Consider the following 16,902-nt stretch of genomic DNA (forward strand, 5'->3'; position numbering starts at 1 on the left):
CTTGGAAAGGTGTGTGCCATATTTTTTAGACATAAATAAAATTGAACCAAATTCGAGTCATTTGGCCACTAACGTATGTTTTGTAGTTTTTTTTTTTTATTATTTTGTTTTAGTAATGCATTGTGCATATCTCAGACCAGTTTGTTTGCACTTTGAAGTAATTCATTACACGTGCAAACTTGGGGGCTTAATTATGTTTTCTAGTTATTGAGACACGTATGTTGCATGTGAAAATCATGATATATTTTGGAGATAAAGCAATCAATGAAATCAAACCCCTACTTCCACTTTTGAAAAGAATAAATATCGCTCCATAATATCATTTATAAAAAAAAACCACATCGTATTTCCTATAGCTTGTTACAAATTAAAGTAAACTTTGAAATTTAGATAATAATCACAAGTAAAGAGAATTGGGAGTAAAATGTCTAGAGAAAGTGAAAGGATTATGAAAAAACTTGATAACACTTCAATGCGACCAAATTAAATTAACAATGGATTAATCCAATGGGGCTGTCAAATAAAATAAAAAAACGAACAATAATGCAGTTAATTAGGAGCATCTCGAACAAAAAATATAACAAACAACAAAAAAATATAACAAACAAGTACTAAATCTAAAACAGAAGTTAAGCTGTAACACAAAATCGATAATACGTGTAGTGCGGTGCACTACAACGTTTTTCATTCCTGTGCCTTGCGAGGTCAATTAAAAAAAATAAAACAAAGGACAACTAGAGCAGCAATAAACGATTTGCAAATTAGCAACTGGAAGCAAAATACTTGGTTTATTTCTTATTAAAAGAAATACTCAAAGCAAAAAACATCTTCGAATCCGTCCATACGATAACAGGTAATTAATAAACAACATATGTCGAATTTTTTACACCCATGATAACCAATAATGTACATACAACATAATTTCAAAATTATTGCACGTTGTCTCTTAACTCAAAGCAAAATGGGACGAATTTCTCTAATTCCAGTCATGATTGAACTACAGATTAGAACGACTACAAAATTTCATACTAAACAAGATAACTCGGGTTACTTCTATTTAAACGGGCTCTTAGGTAGCCACCCATTGTCGATTGGTCGAGATTAACTAAAACCTAGAGGATAATTAATTCTTTTAGAAAATTAAAAAAGAGGTACGGTTGTAGGGTTCATAGCACTCACAGCCAGACCGAACTTATCTGCTCCATTCGATGTTCTTAAAAACGTTTGACTTTAGAGAGAAAAAATTATCCCGAAAGATGCGAACCTTTATGGTTGCCGTTTACCCATGCGCAGCGGAGAACAAGTTTTGGTCCCCCGTTCCCCGCCACTCATGGGCTCCGACAATGCCCGGGTTCGTCTAACGGAAATGCTTTACTAACCTAAAATTGCCTTTTCATGATTATTTTGAAACAAGAGCAAGATCCGACTTGGCCATGGCGTGCTAATCACCCTGTGACCCCACCTATAAGACTACTCACTCATCATTAAGCAAGAAACTCTAATTTGAAATATGGTTCTAAATATGAAATAAACAAAAGATATGAATTAAACAAGTACCAAAGAACAACTTTATTAAAGTACGAAAATTGATACGAGTTACCGAAGTATGAAAACTTGAATGAATCGTCGAGAACTTGAAAGAAAAGAGCTCTGAAGAAAATAACGTATGTCTGAGTTGTAAAATAAAATTCGGAACCCTAAAAATGAAGTTGAAAGGGGTATTTATATAGAACCCCTAAGAATCCGGAATTAAAAATGTCGAACTAATTTTTTTCCCGTTGTTGCACTCAGTATCGATACAGCTGAGAGTTGTATCGATACTAGCATCACTGGTCTGCCTCTAAACATATCTGTATTGATACATCTATGAGCTGTATCGATACCGTCTCCATTAATGGCCAATCTCGAGCCCTGCATGCACTTTTGGCACCTGACGCTCCAACGACGTCACCCAATGCCTCACGCCTCCGCCTTGACTTCCCATGGCAACGTCCAAACCTGCCTCAAGACCTCGTAATCCAATCTTGGCGTAAGATCCGCTTTATTCCTGCGAAACTAATAAAAATACAAAAGCAAGACAAAACACGGCATCAAGTGGAAAATGAGATAAAAGGCGTCTCTAACGCGCTAACTTGCCCTACTTAGGCGCTTATATCTACGATATTGCGCGCCTATCATTAAATTATTGCCTTATTGGGCTTCCCGCGGTATTTTGTGGACTGGGAAACGTGCGTGAAGTTGGTACTCAATTTCGCTAAGGTGGGTCTCATTGAACTAGAAGACTTGCGATTTGTAGTTGAGCGACCTTTTGGAAAAGCTTCTTGCCATCCTTCATCAGGCACTTCATCTTGCACAATGTCATCGTTTTGGTTCTTTGCCATCCGATCCGCTAGAATTAGATCCAGTTTCACATCTTTAGATTCTGCGAACGGAGGTACAGAATTGTCCTCTGTTCCAGATTTATTCTCTGTCACTAGTGTTTTCTGAAACAAGATTATTAGGTGATAATATTTCTTCCTTCTGATATTCACTAGAGTTACTTCTTCTCTCGAACACGTTTCTCTTATCGTTCATCATCTCCAGGACTTGTAAATGGTTGACATAGTGATCTTTCATGGCGGATATTTGATCTGAGCTAGATTCCAAAGAAAATTTGGCGATTTTCTGGACCTAAGTTTCACCGGGGTGATATTTGGTTGGTCTAATAATAATTCTCTAGGCTGCTTATGTAAATTTATGTTTCAAGGGGGTGGCTTCCGTTCTTTGGAATGTACAAGTTTCTAGAAAATTTGAGAAGATGAAATTCTATTGTTGGACTGAGCATTGGAATGGTTTACACATTCACAATGATAATTGTCTGTGCTATGGTTTCAAACCATTCCCCTGTGTACTTTCTGTGCATTTCTCTTGCTAGAATGCTAGGAGAAGCTAGCTGCGAGCTCACTAAAAATGGATGGCCGAGATCGAGGATTGGAGGTGCGACTCCATACATGAAAGGATTGTGGTATATGTAGTTAACTGAGTGATTCCATATTGTTGTAGAATGTTGTTTTTTTCCCTCGGCAAAAGGAATTCATTAATCTTTGAAAAGAAGACAAAGATTAAACAGACAAGAGCACAACAGCATATGTGACCCGATAGTGATCGGGAATACTAGGAAGGCAAGCCACCAACCAATACAATAAGGACAAAAGGAATTAATAGGAAAAAAAATGCCCTATACCAAACACCGAAAGCTTCGAAACCCAACAAAAAACCCCTACTCCTACAATGGAAAGATGCAACCTGAGAAAAATAAATGCACCCCGTAAAGTTGGCTTCGCCTTCAGAGTCCCACTTGCTGGAATGAAGCCAGGAAATACATAAGTATATGTCCAAAACAAAAACAATAACAGTAATATAAATTTGGCTATAATTAAAAAGTATTTTGCTTGAAAAAATGGGGGAGTTACTTGTCGTGTAGCTAGTGATGCTTGGAAACGAGAAGAGATAAATGGTGCTCTAGCTGTATATTAGAGCATCCACCATGAGGAAGATAACTTTTTACATGTTAAAGTGTCCACCTAGCTAAATTTAGAGTTCATTTCACTTAGTTAAATTACCTAATTTAGAGTATTATGGGCTAGCTAAAAGTCTAATTCGTTAAAAAATTTAAATAATGAAATAATTTGTTGAAGTTCCACTCTTGCATGGCTAGAAGGTAACACTTTTAACATTTGCCAAATTTAGCTCATATAATAACATATCCAATGTATATGCTAAAAATGCCCACCTTTGTATCAATCCTCATTTGTAGTTAATTCACTCAACAGATTATCTTGATCAGATATTACTAAAATACTTGATCCCCTTACATTTGTCTTGAAACATTAATAGACCGTCAAAATTATGATCTTTTAGATTTTTCAAGAGAAATGTGAGCAGACGAATGCATTATAATATCTGATCAAAATAGCAATCCTAGTAATTTTTGTGAGAAACAAACTATAATAAAAATTCAATTCTGAAATGAACGGATCAAACTACCTAATAAAACTAAGGTGGGTCACGTCCGGGTACAATCTGAATCCTCAATTGTCGATAAGTTGAATGCGAACTAAAATACCATGGGTCCATAAAATATTGCATAGTTTTTTTTTTGAACAGCAAAGAAAATTTATTAATCTTTGAAAACAGATTACAAAGATTAAAAGGATCTATAGCACGAGGCATCAAAATAGAGCAAAGAGAACTCCGACAATCATATGCCATGTTGTTAAGAACCAGAAAGAAAAATAAAGACCCATGGATGGCAAGAAGCCAACCCGGCCCAAAAAACCAAAAAAAAGATAAACACACCCAAGACCCAACCACCTGCCCCTGAGGCATATTTCTAATTAAGCTTGGTGCTTACCCTGCAATATTGCATAGTTCTTTTTTATTTATTTTTATTTTTTAGAATCTCATTATTGTTTCGTTACTACATTTGTATTACACCCCACTAGTGAAAGGTGTTGAGATGTGTGTATGATGGACCCATTGATTCATATCTCATCAAGAATTGCTTTTGTATTAGAAAAATTGCTTTCGTATTATGATGGACCTATTAATTCAAATTCTCGTCGATATTTGTCATCAGAATTTTGTGGTTTTGCCCCAAATTGCGCGCGGGCAACCGATCACAAGTATAAATTTATACGAAGTTAACTTTTCACTGTGTAGGTTGATCTCCACATGGGTTTTTAGAGAATTTAGATGTTTGGGCTTAATTGTTTGGGTTTATTATCCCTTGTATTTGGACTTTTATGCTTTTAGGTGTTTGGATTGTGTCCCATATGTTTTATGGGTTTGTCCATTTGGATGTTTTCTTTGTTGGCATCTTGCATGCCAATCAAGAGATTAGGTCTCGGACTTGGCATTTTTTTGCCGTCTCCTTGCCCTTTTAGTGTTTATAACAACTTCAAAGATTAATAAAATTCATTTTGCCGTTAAAAAAAAAAAAGAATGATGCTACCCAAGCAATTTAGATCCTATTTGTTAGCCGAATTAAATTTGGAGGATTAAAAAAGAATGGTGGATAATGGGAGGATATGATAGAAGGAGAGATTGTTCTATACTTGGTTTGGTTGGTAGATTTTAATGATGCAAAAAGATTACTATGTTAACTTGCTTACCCTCCAAATTAAGTTCCATTTAGAGGTTGTTTTTTTTCTTTTATCCCCTAAACTATGCAATTTTTCTCTATTTCGTCCCTAAACTATTAATTTGGCGATTTCATCCTCCCAACTATCTCTCCATTACCCACATGATCCAATCGATAACGGTTCTACCCATTTGGATGGAAAAAAGGCTCATGTGATAGTCATGTGGGATCCCAACCTAGGAGCCAAGGGCAAAATAGACAATCTAGGTCTCACAATCCACTGGCGCCAACTACACATCTGTTTCCTTCCAAATGTGAAAAAAAAAAACAGAGTAAAGCCATCCCCTCTCTCTTGTCCATTATTTGCTCTTCCTCTGACCCATTATATGCATAATCTGCCATGAAAAAACAGAGTAAAGCAACCCAGATATCTCTCTATTTCTCTCTCTCTCTTCCACGGCTTCTTCTTCCGCTGCAACTACTCAATTATTGTAGTCAACGATTTTTTGTGCTTCATAACATGGGCCAAGTATGCAACAAGTGTCCATAATTGCTTGGCCAAAACCCCCAAACATGGACCAAGTATTCAACAAGTGTCCACAAGACTTATCCAAAAAAAAAAAAAAAAAGCAAGTTTCCATAATTGCTTCATAACACAAAACTCCCACACTGATTTCTTTTTTAGAAAATTAAAGGCCGGTCCCCATTTTCAGGTTCGGTTTGATCCCAACCCTGAAATTTTTTCCCGGAGCTAGAGGCTCGTTTATGTTGTGTGATGGATGTTTTTACCCCAAATCCCAACAGAGGAAATAAAACTGCTCACAACCCAGACAAGGTGCAATCGGTCCCAAATTCATCCCCCCCCCCCCGTTCTCCTCGTTGCAACCTGATGCCCAACCTCGTTGCCACCAACCACCCTAGGTCCACCGTGTTCCTCACTTCCAGCCCATAATCCTCCCTCAACTTATTAACATCTTTTTCAATCCCAACACCGACAAAGGTGCAATCGGCGTCGGCGAGACAGCCTATTGAACTCATAGCGAAGGGGCGACAAAGGGCTGTTCAAGGGGAAAAAAGTGGATGACAACAGATTGAAATGAGCTGTTCAATTATCCAGATCCAAGTGAAAAAGTTATATCAAGCGACGGTGTGGATGTTTGTGTGAGGTGGAGACAACGATGGCGGCGTTCTTCCTTTTTCGGCATGCATGGAGGTTGAGCCATGGACGGAGTATTGATCAGTTAACTGCATTCTTCCTTTTCTAGCGGCGTTCTTCTTTTTCGGAATCTAAACCTCAACTCACATTTTTTGATAAGTAAGTGTTAAAATGATGCGCAAATTGAAATTATGAACGGAGAACAATTCATATTTGGTTTGGACTTGAATCTTGTATGGAATTCAAGTTAAAAATGTATTTCAAACACTGATTTTTTTTTTTTTTGTTAAATGTCAGATTTGTGTATTTCAACCTCTCATAATTTGATTTTGATTACTTTTTTTTTTCAATTTTTGTTCGTGTGTGTTTTTTTTATGAGAACTGTTATTGTCCATAATGATAGTTTATGAAAATTGTGTGTTTTTCTATGAGAATTATGTATTTTCTATGAGAACTGTGTATTTTAATGTGTAATAAGGCTATTTGAACAGTGTATTTTTCAGTTTATATAGCCATTTTACATGACAACTGTATATGAGAACTGTGTTTTTTTTTTTTTACGAAAATTGAGTTTTTTTCTATGAGAACTGTTATTGTCCATGATGATTGTCTATGAGAACTGTATATTTTCTATAGAAACTGTCTATGAGAATTGTGTATTTTTTATAGGAACTGTGTATTTTCTATGAGAATATGTATTTTCTGTGAGAACTCTCTATGAGAACTCTTATTTTATATAAGAACTGTATATTTTTTATGAGAACTGGTTATGAGAAGTATGTTTTTTCTATAAGAACTATTATTGTTCATGATGATTGTCTAAGAGAATTGTGTTTTTTATATGAAAAACGGTGTTTTTTTCTTTGAGAACTGTTATTGTCCATGATGATTATCTATGAGAACTGTGTATTTTCTATGAGAACTCCCTATGAGAACTGTATATTTTATATAAAAACTGTATATTTTTTATGAGAACTGTCTATGAAATTTTTTATTTATTTATGAAAACTGTGTTTTTTTTAATGAGAACTGTTATTGTCTATGATAATTGTCTATGAGAACTATGTATTTTTTCTATGACAATTATGTATTTCCTACGAGAACTGTATATTTTAGTGTGTAATGGGCTATTTGAACTGTGTATTTTTCAATTCACATAGCCATTTCACATGAGAACTGTCTATGAGAACTCTGTTTTTTCCATGAAAACTGTGTTTTTTTTTATGAGAACTGTATTTTTTTTTCTATGAGAACTGTTAGTGTCCATGATGATTGTGTATGAGAACTGCGTATTTTTCTATAAGTACTATGTATTTTTCTATAAGAACTATGTATTTTCTATGAAAACTATGTATTTTAGTGTGTGGTGAAGCTATTTGAACTGTATATTTTCCAATTCACATAGCTATTTCACATAGTTCTCATAGAACTAACTATGAGAATTGGCAGTCCAGTTCACAGAACCAAGGGTATTTTTGTACGAAATAATATGGGTCAGAAATTGATTCTAAAAATATAAATTTTACTAAAAATGGACACGTAGACAAAAAGTTAAGAAGAATAGACAAAATAGTAAAAATGCATGAAAAGTCAAAAGAAATGACTAAAATAAAGAAGAATTATTGTTGTCAGGACTATTTAAAGTCCGAACCTAGAAAACGGGGCCAGCCTAAAAATTCCCCTCTTTTTTTTTTTTTATCGGCCAAAACCCTACACTAATTTCGGAAAAAACCCCAGACAAAACCTCACATGGATTTCCGATTTTGGAACAAACCCCAGACAAACCACACTGAATTATTATTATTATTATTATTTTGTTTTTTTTGCTTGGCCAAAACCCCACACAGATTTTGGAACACGCAGTCACAAACAAGTTTAATACCCAACACAATCGGAAATGAAAACAGTTTTTTGTACTTATAGTTGGGGATGGAGTCCTTGTCCCCTTGCCTCAACTCATCCATCATTCCTTGCCTTCCCAGTAAATGACCGAGCAAGGATGGACCGAGAAAGGATGGAATCGAACTGAGCAAGGATGAACGTAACCCTAAATGTATGGCATTTGATCGGAGGAAGAGAGGAGAGATAGAGAGAACTCAAAAGCGTGTAATTGTGGGGTGCCTGTATTGTGAAAAGGGGCCTTTTCTTTTTCACGAGGTGTGGGACATGAAATGTCTATCTTACCCCTAGCTTTTGGGCTAGACTGCACGTGATAGGCACATGGTAGATCGTTTTTCACACCAAAAATAAATAATTAAAACTGAGCGAAAACCTCAATTCAAATAGAATAGTGGTTTAAGTCCAGGTATCGTACCACGGAGATCAAGAGACTAAGTTGTTGTATTTCTAAAATTAATTCCTAATTCAATACAAGAAAGAGCGATTGGATTTTGATTAACTAAAGTTTTCTAAGTAATTAAAAGCAAGAGAGATGTTGAATTCAAATATGGAAAAAAGGTCTTAGGGTTTCAAATCCACTCTAACTTCGTAACCAAACGATTATGTTAATTTAAGAAACCGACTACCAAAACGACATTGATTCACTAAAAGCTACAAGCCCTAGTGATATCGCCAAAAGAACTGCATGTGATTGAAAATCGGACATAATCTATCTTCGGTTGGCACGAATCGTCTTCGATTCTACAACTAATTAATCTAAGCATGACTCGTTTTTTCTAGGCATAGATTATTCTAATTCTCAATTTCATGCACAAAGAATACCGTTGCATAACTATGTATTTGTAATCATAGAAAACAAACACATATAACTAGATTGGAAAAATAAGTTCGAATCAAAAAACAAATCTCAATGCTATACAACCATCGTTTCGGCAATCGAAATCCAAAATCAATATAAAAACATAGTTACTTGGTTAGGGTTTCATCACACCCTAAGAGAGATGATTAGTTGCTCATGGAGAGAAGAGAATCGGAAGGCGCTGATATGATCTCCATGTACTGCCTTCGCCGCACGTCAGTCCGAAGCTGTTGTCCACGACTTCACGTAAACCTCGTCCACGGCCAAAAGCTGCTGCCGACTTCGAGCACGTCCAGTCACTTATATAGCAGTAGGGCTTTTAATGCATTTTTACATAAAGGGTCCATAAAACTTTAGGTAATAACCAATCAACAATTCCACTTTAAACTCTTTGCACTTTAACCCCAAACTTCTCTTAACTTCTGCTTTTATCCAAAATCTCGGACATCGGGTTCGAGCAACCTATAAACATAAAAATGACAAAATAATTATCAAGTAACTAAAATAAATGACTAATAAATGTAGTTTGGAGGGCCAAAATATGTATATTTTGGCACTTATCAGCACATGTGCCTCTTTTCCGTCCAAATGGGTAGAACCGTTATTGATTGGATCACGTGGGTAACGGAGAGATAGTTGAGGGGATGAAATCGCCAAATTGATAGTTTAGAGACGAAAGAGAGAAAAGTTGCATAGTTTAGAGGATAAAAGAAAAAAAAATACTCTTCCTTTTAATATCCAAGGTTGGGGTGGAGAATAACAATTGGGTAATTGGGGAGAGGGGACTAATTATGGACATGGTTGGACATGACCATAAATAATCTTGCTGCAGAGAGGCTATTTAGTCCATGAGATTAAGCAAATAATCTATCTTACCACGTGCAGTTAACAACTAACAAGAGGCTCTCATGAGTTGTGCCACTGATGATTGACACACTTGAGAGAGTAAACTGAGCAAGAGACACTGCTCAACACACAAACAACTAAAATTCGCGAGTACAAGGATTAAGAGTGCGAACGGGCGTGAGAAGTGAGAGTACGTGAGAGGAAATACCATTTTGAAAAATTATATGTGACTAAGCTATGAGCATTGATAGTGTGCCGGGATCCTTGTGTTGAAATTCAGATGAATTCGACACATATCAGAACCCTGACATCTGTATCCTTGCTAATAAAGTAAAAGAAGACGACATTGAAAAGGAAATCCCTCTCTAATATTATACCTCGGTCAACTTTCCTTTCTTCTCCTTACAATAGACGAAAAATCCTTCTCTAATATGGCTCACATGAGTAGTGTCACTAAGGGTTATCGTATATGGGGGATTAATGAACCAAATTAAAGTGAGAAGCTCGCCTCCCTGTCTTAATTGCTGGAAGTGGCTATTTTTCTGACCGAAACCTTTTTCACAGCGAGTTGCAGCGCATAGCATCCTCAACCACATTTGTTTGATTATTTCCCATCTCTTTGTCTTCTCATTTCCCTTCAAATATGTGGCAATCCTACTCCAACTCCGCCGAGATCCTTCAGAATCCATCAGCAAATTAAGGCAAGCCGCGTTTACGTCACATGCATCCCCTATAAGATGTCCCGGATTGTAGAGCTCGTCTTCCAAATCTCCAAGTGCTACAACATTGGGCAACAGTGAAGGATGTAGTATAAGTAGATACATCATGTAATCTGATAAAGCTTTGGACACTTCCCTGTTTTGCTTCCACGACGAAGAGTCGGATCCAGAGGGATCATCTTCACCTCCTGCATCCCATTCCATTTCTAAACAGTAGCATATTTCTGTTGCCAAGTGTGCGGTCTTAATTCGCTCGGAAAAAGCATCCTCCGTGGTGTCTTCTAATATCTCCCAAACTTCGTCCAATTCATCGATTAGGCTGTCGGATATTCTTGAATCAATAGGATCACAAAGCTCTAAAATTGCTTTGTATACCAGAGGATATACAGAACATGCCGTCGTGTGTCGATATCTATTCCACTTATCCTCGTAATTAAGCCCCAACACCGATCTGATTATTTTTCTACTTGGACTCCTTCTTCCTTCTTTTTTTGATCCGCTTCTACTTGGACTTTGAACACCAGTTTCTCTGACTTTGAGAAAATAACCAACTAGATCAAATTGCCCCATAATTTGAGACCAGTACTTTTTCTGCTTGTTGAAAAGCCGTGGAAATCTTTGGCTTAACCATATCACCCATTCCTTTTTACCCTGTTCAATTAGCCAAAGCATCATCCAATTGGAGGAAAATAGTACAACGGCTGCATAAATCTCCAAAGCTACAGCTCCTACTATTAATACCCCTGTAATGGCAATATCAATCTCATGCCAATTCCCTTCGTCTTCTTCCCTTGTCTTTAAAAGTACAATCTCAATGGTTAATCCTACTAATACACCCACTGTACATCCGAAGCTGACACAGCGCATAATAAAACCTCTCTTACTGTATATTATGGGGGCCTTTGTATATAACAATTCATACACGAGGCCCATTTGAAGCTCCAGTGCATCCCACTTAATATTAGTTTCTGTAATTTCCCAGGGGTTGTTATGGTTCCCCACTTCGTACCCACCGCCCCCCTTCTTCAAATACCACCCCATAAACTGACACAGATGTTCACGAGCCAGAAGTAAAAGCCGCACATAGTCATGACCCTCACTTGAGAACCAAGGTCTATTCATAATAGAATCGGATATTCTATTCAAGTATTTATCGTCGCTCACCCACTTGAGAACCGAGGTTCTTTCCCAGTACTTGATAACTCCCGCTACTAACGCCGGAAGCGACATGAACGAGAACCATGAATTTTTCCACGACATCAGAATGACGTAAATCGCAAGGAAAAGTTGAACGACTAATCCCAAAAGGTGCCTCATCCACAACTGATTATCTTCCAGCGAATAAGCAGTTATGGTGTCAGGCCCACCAAGGTGTAACAAGAGCAGCGGTGCCCATAAGGCCCATAGTAAGTTGCTTTTTTCGCGATCGCCTTGGACGTCCGAGAGTTTTCCAAGAGCAACCGTTGCTGCCCAGTCTGCCATTAAATAGGCTGACCAAACAAGCACACTAATCCACATCGAGGATATATATTTTCTTCGGCTGCCGAATAGGGAAAGAATTATTTGTAGGGTAAAACTAAGGAGAACCAGTACTCGAAGATCCCACGTGTTCCAAAGTGTCCGCACCCATGTTGGAATCGGATCCATCTCACCCTAACCGTTTGTCTTCCTCATCATATGGTCAACATACGGGAAACAAAAAGTTAAATAGATGAGAGAAATCTGACAAATAAAATTTATTTGATTATTTTCAAATCTTTGCAAGATTTCACTCTAAACTAGTTAGCAAAATAAATTCTTTTTGTTTCACCTCAAATAATACTCTAAATCAGCTTAATGTGGAATAATACTCTAAATCAGCTTAATCTTTTTACAAGATTTCACTCTAAACTAGTTAGCAAAATAAATTCTCTAAAAAGTTAACCAATATCCAATTTTTGCGTGCTTTTATTTAGCTTAATGTGGTCTAATGCGCAATTCATCCATCTTTTGGTTCTTAAAATCTCATTAAGGTCCAATGACCGCAATTCAACACATAACGTGTTGCAAATTTGAAAAATTACTTTATTATATCAGATTACAAATAAATTACTCGTGGTAAAGTGTGTGCCACATTTTTTAGACATAAATGAAATTGAGCCAAATTTGATTCATTCGGCCACTAACGTATGTTTCTAGTTCTTTTAAAATTTTAATTTAGTAATGCAAGTACCGTGTCTCAAATCAGTTTCTTCGCACTTCGAAATAATCCATCACACATGAGGGATGAGTTGATATCAAGAGTTGATGGCAAGAAAATCAAACCTAAGATCTTAAATATGTTTTCTAGTTATTGAGACACGTAGCGTGTAAAAATGACTATATATTTTGCAGAGAAAGCAATCAATGAAATCAAAACCCTACTTCCACTTTTGAAAAACATTAAATATCACTCAATAAAATCAATTTTTTTTTAAAAATAACCACATCGTATTTCCTATAGCTTGTTACAAATTCAAGTAAACTTAGATATTCAGATAATAATCACCACAAGTAAAGAGAGACTGTCAAATAAATTTAAGAAAAAACAAACAATATAGTAGTTAATTAGGAGCATCTCAAACGAAAAAGTGAACAAAAGTATAACAAACAAGTTCTAAATCTAAAACAAAAGTTAATTAAGCTGGAACACTAATCGATAATAAGTTTGTGCCTTGCGAGGTCAATCAAAATAAAAAAAAAATTAACGAGGAATAAGTGATGTGCAAATTAGCAACTGGGAGCAATATACTTGGTTTATTTCTTATTCAAAGAAATATTCAAAGCGAAAAACATCTTCGAATATTAATCCGTATGATAGCAATTAATTAACAAACAACATATATGTTGAATTTTTTATCCGATCCCTTTATAATCGATAATGTACAACGTAATTTCAAAAATATTATGACACGTTGTCTATAACTTGAAGCAAAATGTAACAAATTTCTCTAAATTCCAGTTATGATTGAACTATAGTTCAACCACAAAACGTTTTGCATATTGAGACACGCATGGCCGGCTCATAGGATAGACGAGAAAAGCGACCGCTTCTGGCCCTCGAATTTTGGTACAAAATTAAGGCTCCACTATAATGTAACTTACATATTAACATTAGAATGTTTTCAAATAAAAACACAGTTGTATCTAATTTTCTTCAAAAACTCTTGCAATCATATATATCTTTTTATATTTATATTATCATAAATGTATCCTTTTAGTTTGAATTTTTTTTATATTTCTTGTACTTTTATAATTTTTTTTCAGAAATTCATGAATATATAAAGGGCTCAATGTAGAGAATTCGCTTTGAACCACCAAAATATATGAGCCGACACTGGAGACACGTGGCATGTGGAAATAACTATACATTTTGCAGAGAAAGCAATCAATGAAATCAAAACCCTAGTTCCACTTTTGAAAACAATAAATATAGCTCAATAATAGTACTATCATTTTTTTTTAAAAATAACCGCATCGTATTTTCTACTGCTTGTTACAAATTCAAGTAAACTTAATTCAGACAATAATCACCACAAGTAAAGAGAGACTGGGAGTAAAATGTCTAGAGAAAGTGAAAGGATTATGAAAATACCTGATAACACTTTGATGCGATCAAATTAACAGTGGATTAATCCAATGGGGCTGTCAAATAAATTAAAAAAAAAACAAAACAACAATGCAGTTAGGAGCATCTCGAACAAAAAAGCAAAAAAAAATATAACAAACAAGTACTAAATCTAAAACAGGAGTTAAGCTGGAACATTATTCGATAATAAGTTTGTGCCTTTCGAGGTCATATAAAAATAAATAAAACAAAGGACTACTAGAGCAGCAGTACGCGATGTGCAAATTAGCAGCTGGAAGCAAAATACTTGGTTTTATTTCTTATTAAAAGAAATACTAAAAGCAAAAAACATCTTTGAATATTTATACGTAGGATAACAGGTGATTAATGAACAACATGTGTTGAATATCTTTTATTCCCATTATGACCGAAAATGTACAACATAATTTCAAAACTAACACTATTTGATTAGTAATAAATATTTCTCTTGGAAGAATGTGCGAGATTACTTGTTGTGTTGCTTGTGATGACTTGGAAACAAGAAGAGCTATATTGGCTTGTGATGACTTCGAAACGAGAAGAGATATATGGTGCTCTGTATGTTATAAATCCCATTCCTGTCTCTATCTTCGTCTTTATAGGGTAAAAAAAATACCGAAGAACCAAAAAGAAAAGAAAGGGAGAAAATGAATATTCCTTGCTTGGAATAATGTTAAAGAAAATTAGTTAGAGAGAGAATAAATTACTTACTTCCAACCAACTCCGTTAGAATAGAATATAGTACTAGAGTATTTGCTTGTAATATGGTTTGAAGACAAAAGATGGGCCCAACTCTTTTAACTAAAACACATATAGAATATATTATTTGCTTGCGATAACCTTGAACTTTGAAAGAGAAAAGATGGGCCCTTCAAGCTCCTAATTAAATAGTATTTATTTTTTGAATTAGAGTTTGGTGTAATAACATATTGCCATTAGTTTTTTCTCGTGATAGTTCAGAGTAACTATCATAGATTCTACTGTGCATGTCGTTATAAATGATTTTATCAAGTTTTTTTTTCCATCCATGACCGCAATGGAGATGATATTAATTCATTTAAACAAATAATACACTTAATTAAAACTCCCATTTACTTAAAACACCCATGTATGAGCGATTTATGTCACCGCAATGGGGATGATATTAATTCATTTAAATAAATAATACACTTAATTAAAACTCCCATTTACTTAAAACACCCATGTATGAGCGATTTATGTCACTCTCAAAGAACCTTCGTATCACATTTTCTTAGTAGGGCACATTCAAAGAATTCAAATCCTATAAAACAGGGTTCTAGGGCTCGGAAAATGAAGCCAAAAGCCAAAACGAAGGAGCAAAATGAATGCAAATTTCTGCAATTGACGAAAATGAGAAGTCAATTAGACCACTCCAGCAACATTTCTCCCCTACGAACAAGCAAAAATTAAATTTATAGCAAAAGAGCTTCGGAGTCTCGTGCGCTATTATCTTCCAAAACGCATTACTTGATACAAAAATGTAGCGCATGGCGCAATGCGAGTCATGTGACGCTTTATGGTGCACTTAGCAATCCTGTTATTCGAATATTGTTTTTGCAACTGTGGAATAACCACTTGGTAGGGAGCACGCGAGTACCTTAAGTGTTTTTTCGGGTCCCATGATAACTGTCAAACCCCAAACAAAAATGAAAAAAATAAAATTGATCTTTATTATTGGCCACAATAGGTTTTTGAATGTTATGCGTTCTACCAGTAAGCTTATTCGAAATGTAACACCAACTTTTTTTTCCTACAAATTGGAGAACACAGACTACCTAGGAGCAGAAATTCTCATTTTGCTTGACAACCAACAAATGATCTCAAGCAGAGAGGCAAGTAGATATCTTCCATGCACTGGCGCCGCACCAGCCTCCCTGCTCCTAAAGGATTCTCACTTAAAATCAAATCGCATTTGCGAATTGTATCAATAGCTCGCGTTAATTCATCGCAGTTGTATCAATAGGTCGCGTTAATTCATCGAAAGAAGATGCTGGTGGGGGGGGGGGGGGGGGGGGGGGGGGGGGGGGGGGGTTAATATTCCAACTCACTAATAACTGCCGGACAAAATTTCGCAAAATTCAAATTAACGTTGTAACCTCAATAACCTCGGCTTCACCGTCACTCATGTAATCCCCCCTGCACTATTTTGGCTTTCCCTAGCTAGCTAGGTACTTCACAACCTCCATTTTCCACAACCCCATCTCCAAACTCCGTCACAACTTGATCTAGAGGGTTGCTCTAAGTCTGATACCACATATAAGATAAATAATACACATTGGTATACGCAGCGGAAATAAGATCGAACTATAACTTCAAATCATTGTTTGTTCAAGTAAAACACCAAAAACACACACACACGCACACACACATACTCTCTCTCTCTCTCTCTCTCTCTCTCTCTCTCTAGATTTAGACGTCTTCTAACCTATGCATGACTTGAGTCGCCTTGATTGATGGATATCATAAGCTATATATAGATGTTATGTTAGAGACCCTATATCTCTCCTTAAGACCTTCTAGTTTTCTTCCATCAAAGAAACTAGTACAATATGTTGTAAACGGGAAAGCCAAAAGCTTCTTAAAACCATGCCACTTAATCTATAATGGAAGTGGGCACCTCCATTAATCACAATTTGATTAAGTGGGCCCTTAATT

The 16,902-nt window shown here is 35.9% G+C and overlaps 1 protein-coding gene across 2 annotated transcripts; it reads right to left on the minus strand.

Moving 5' to 3' along the window:
* Positions 1-10,228: 10,228 nt before the first annotated feature.
* Positions 10,229-14,315, minus strand: LOC131325526 (uncharacterized). Of its 2 annotated transcripts, none has more exons than XM_058357840.1 (2): positions 14,215-14,315; positions 10,229-12,266 (listed from the first exon to the last, which is right to left on the minus strand). In XM_058357840.1, exon 2 carries the CDS (start codon positions 12,246-12,248, stop codon positions 10,254-10,256), a length of 1,995 nt encoding a protein of 664 aa, XP_058213823.1. In that variant the 5' UTR covers positions 12,249-12,266; positions 14,215-14,315; the 3' UTR covers positions 10,229-10,253. The 2 variants fall into 2 exon arrangements, with proteins under 2 accessions (XP_058213823.1, XP_058213829.1); XM_058357846.1 differs by lacking the exon at positions 14,215-14,315 and having other exon boundaries at positions 10,229-11,083; positions 11,123-12,365.
* Between the last annotated feature and the right edge of the window lie 2,587 nt (positions 14,316-16,902).

This window comes from Rhododendron vialii, chromosome 1a, assembly GCF_030253575.1.
Source record: "Rhododendron vialii isolate Sample 1 chromosome 1a, ASM3025357v1".
NCBI lineage: Eukaryota > Viridiplantae > Streptophyta > Magnoliopsida > Ericales > Ericaceae > Rhododendron > Rhododendron vialii.

Excerpts from the sequence above, each read along its gene's own strand:
- LOC131325526 (XM_058357840.1), bottom strand. The coding sequence starts at position 12,248 with ATGGATCCGATTCCAACATGGGTGCGGACACTTTGGAACACGTGGGAT.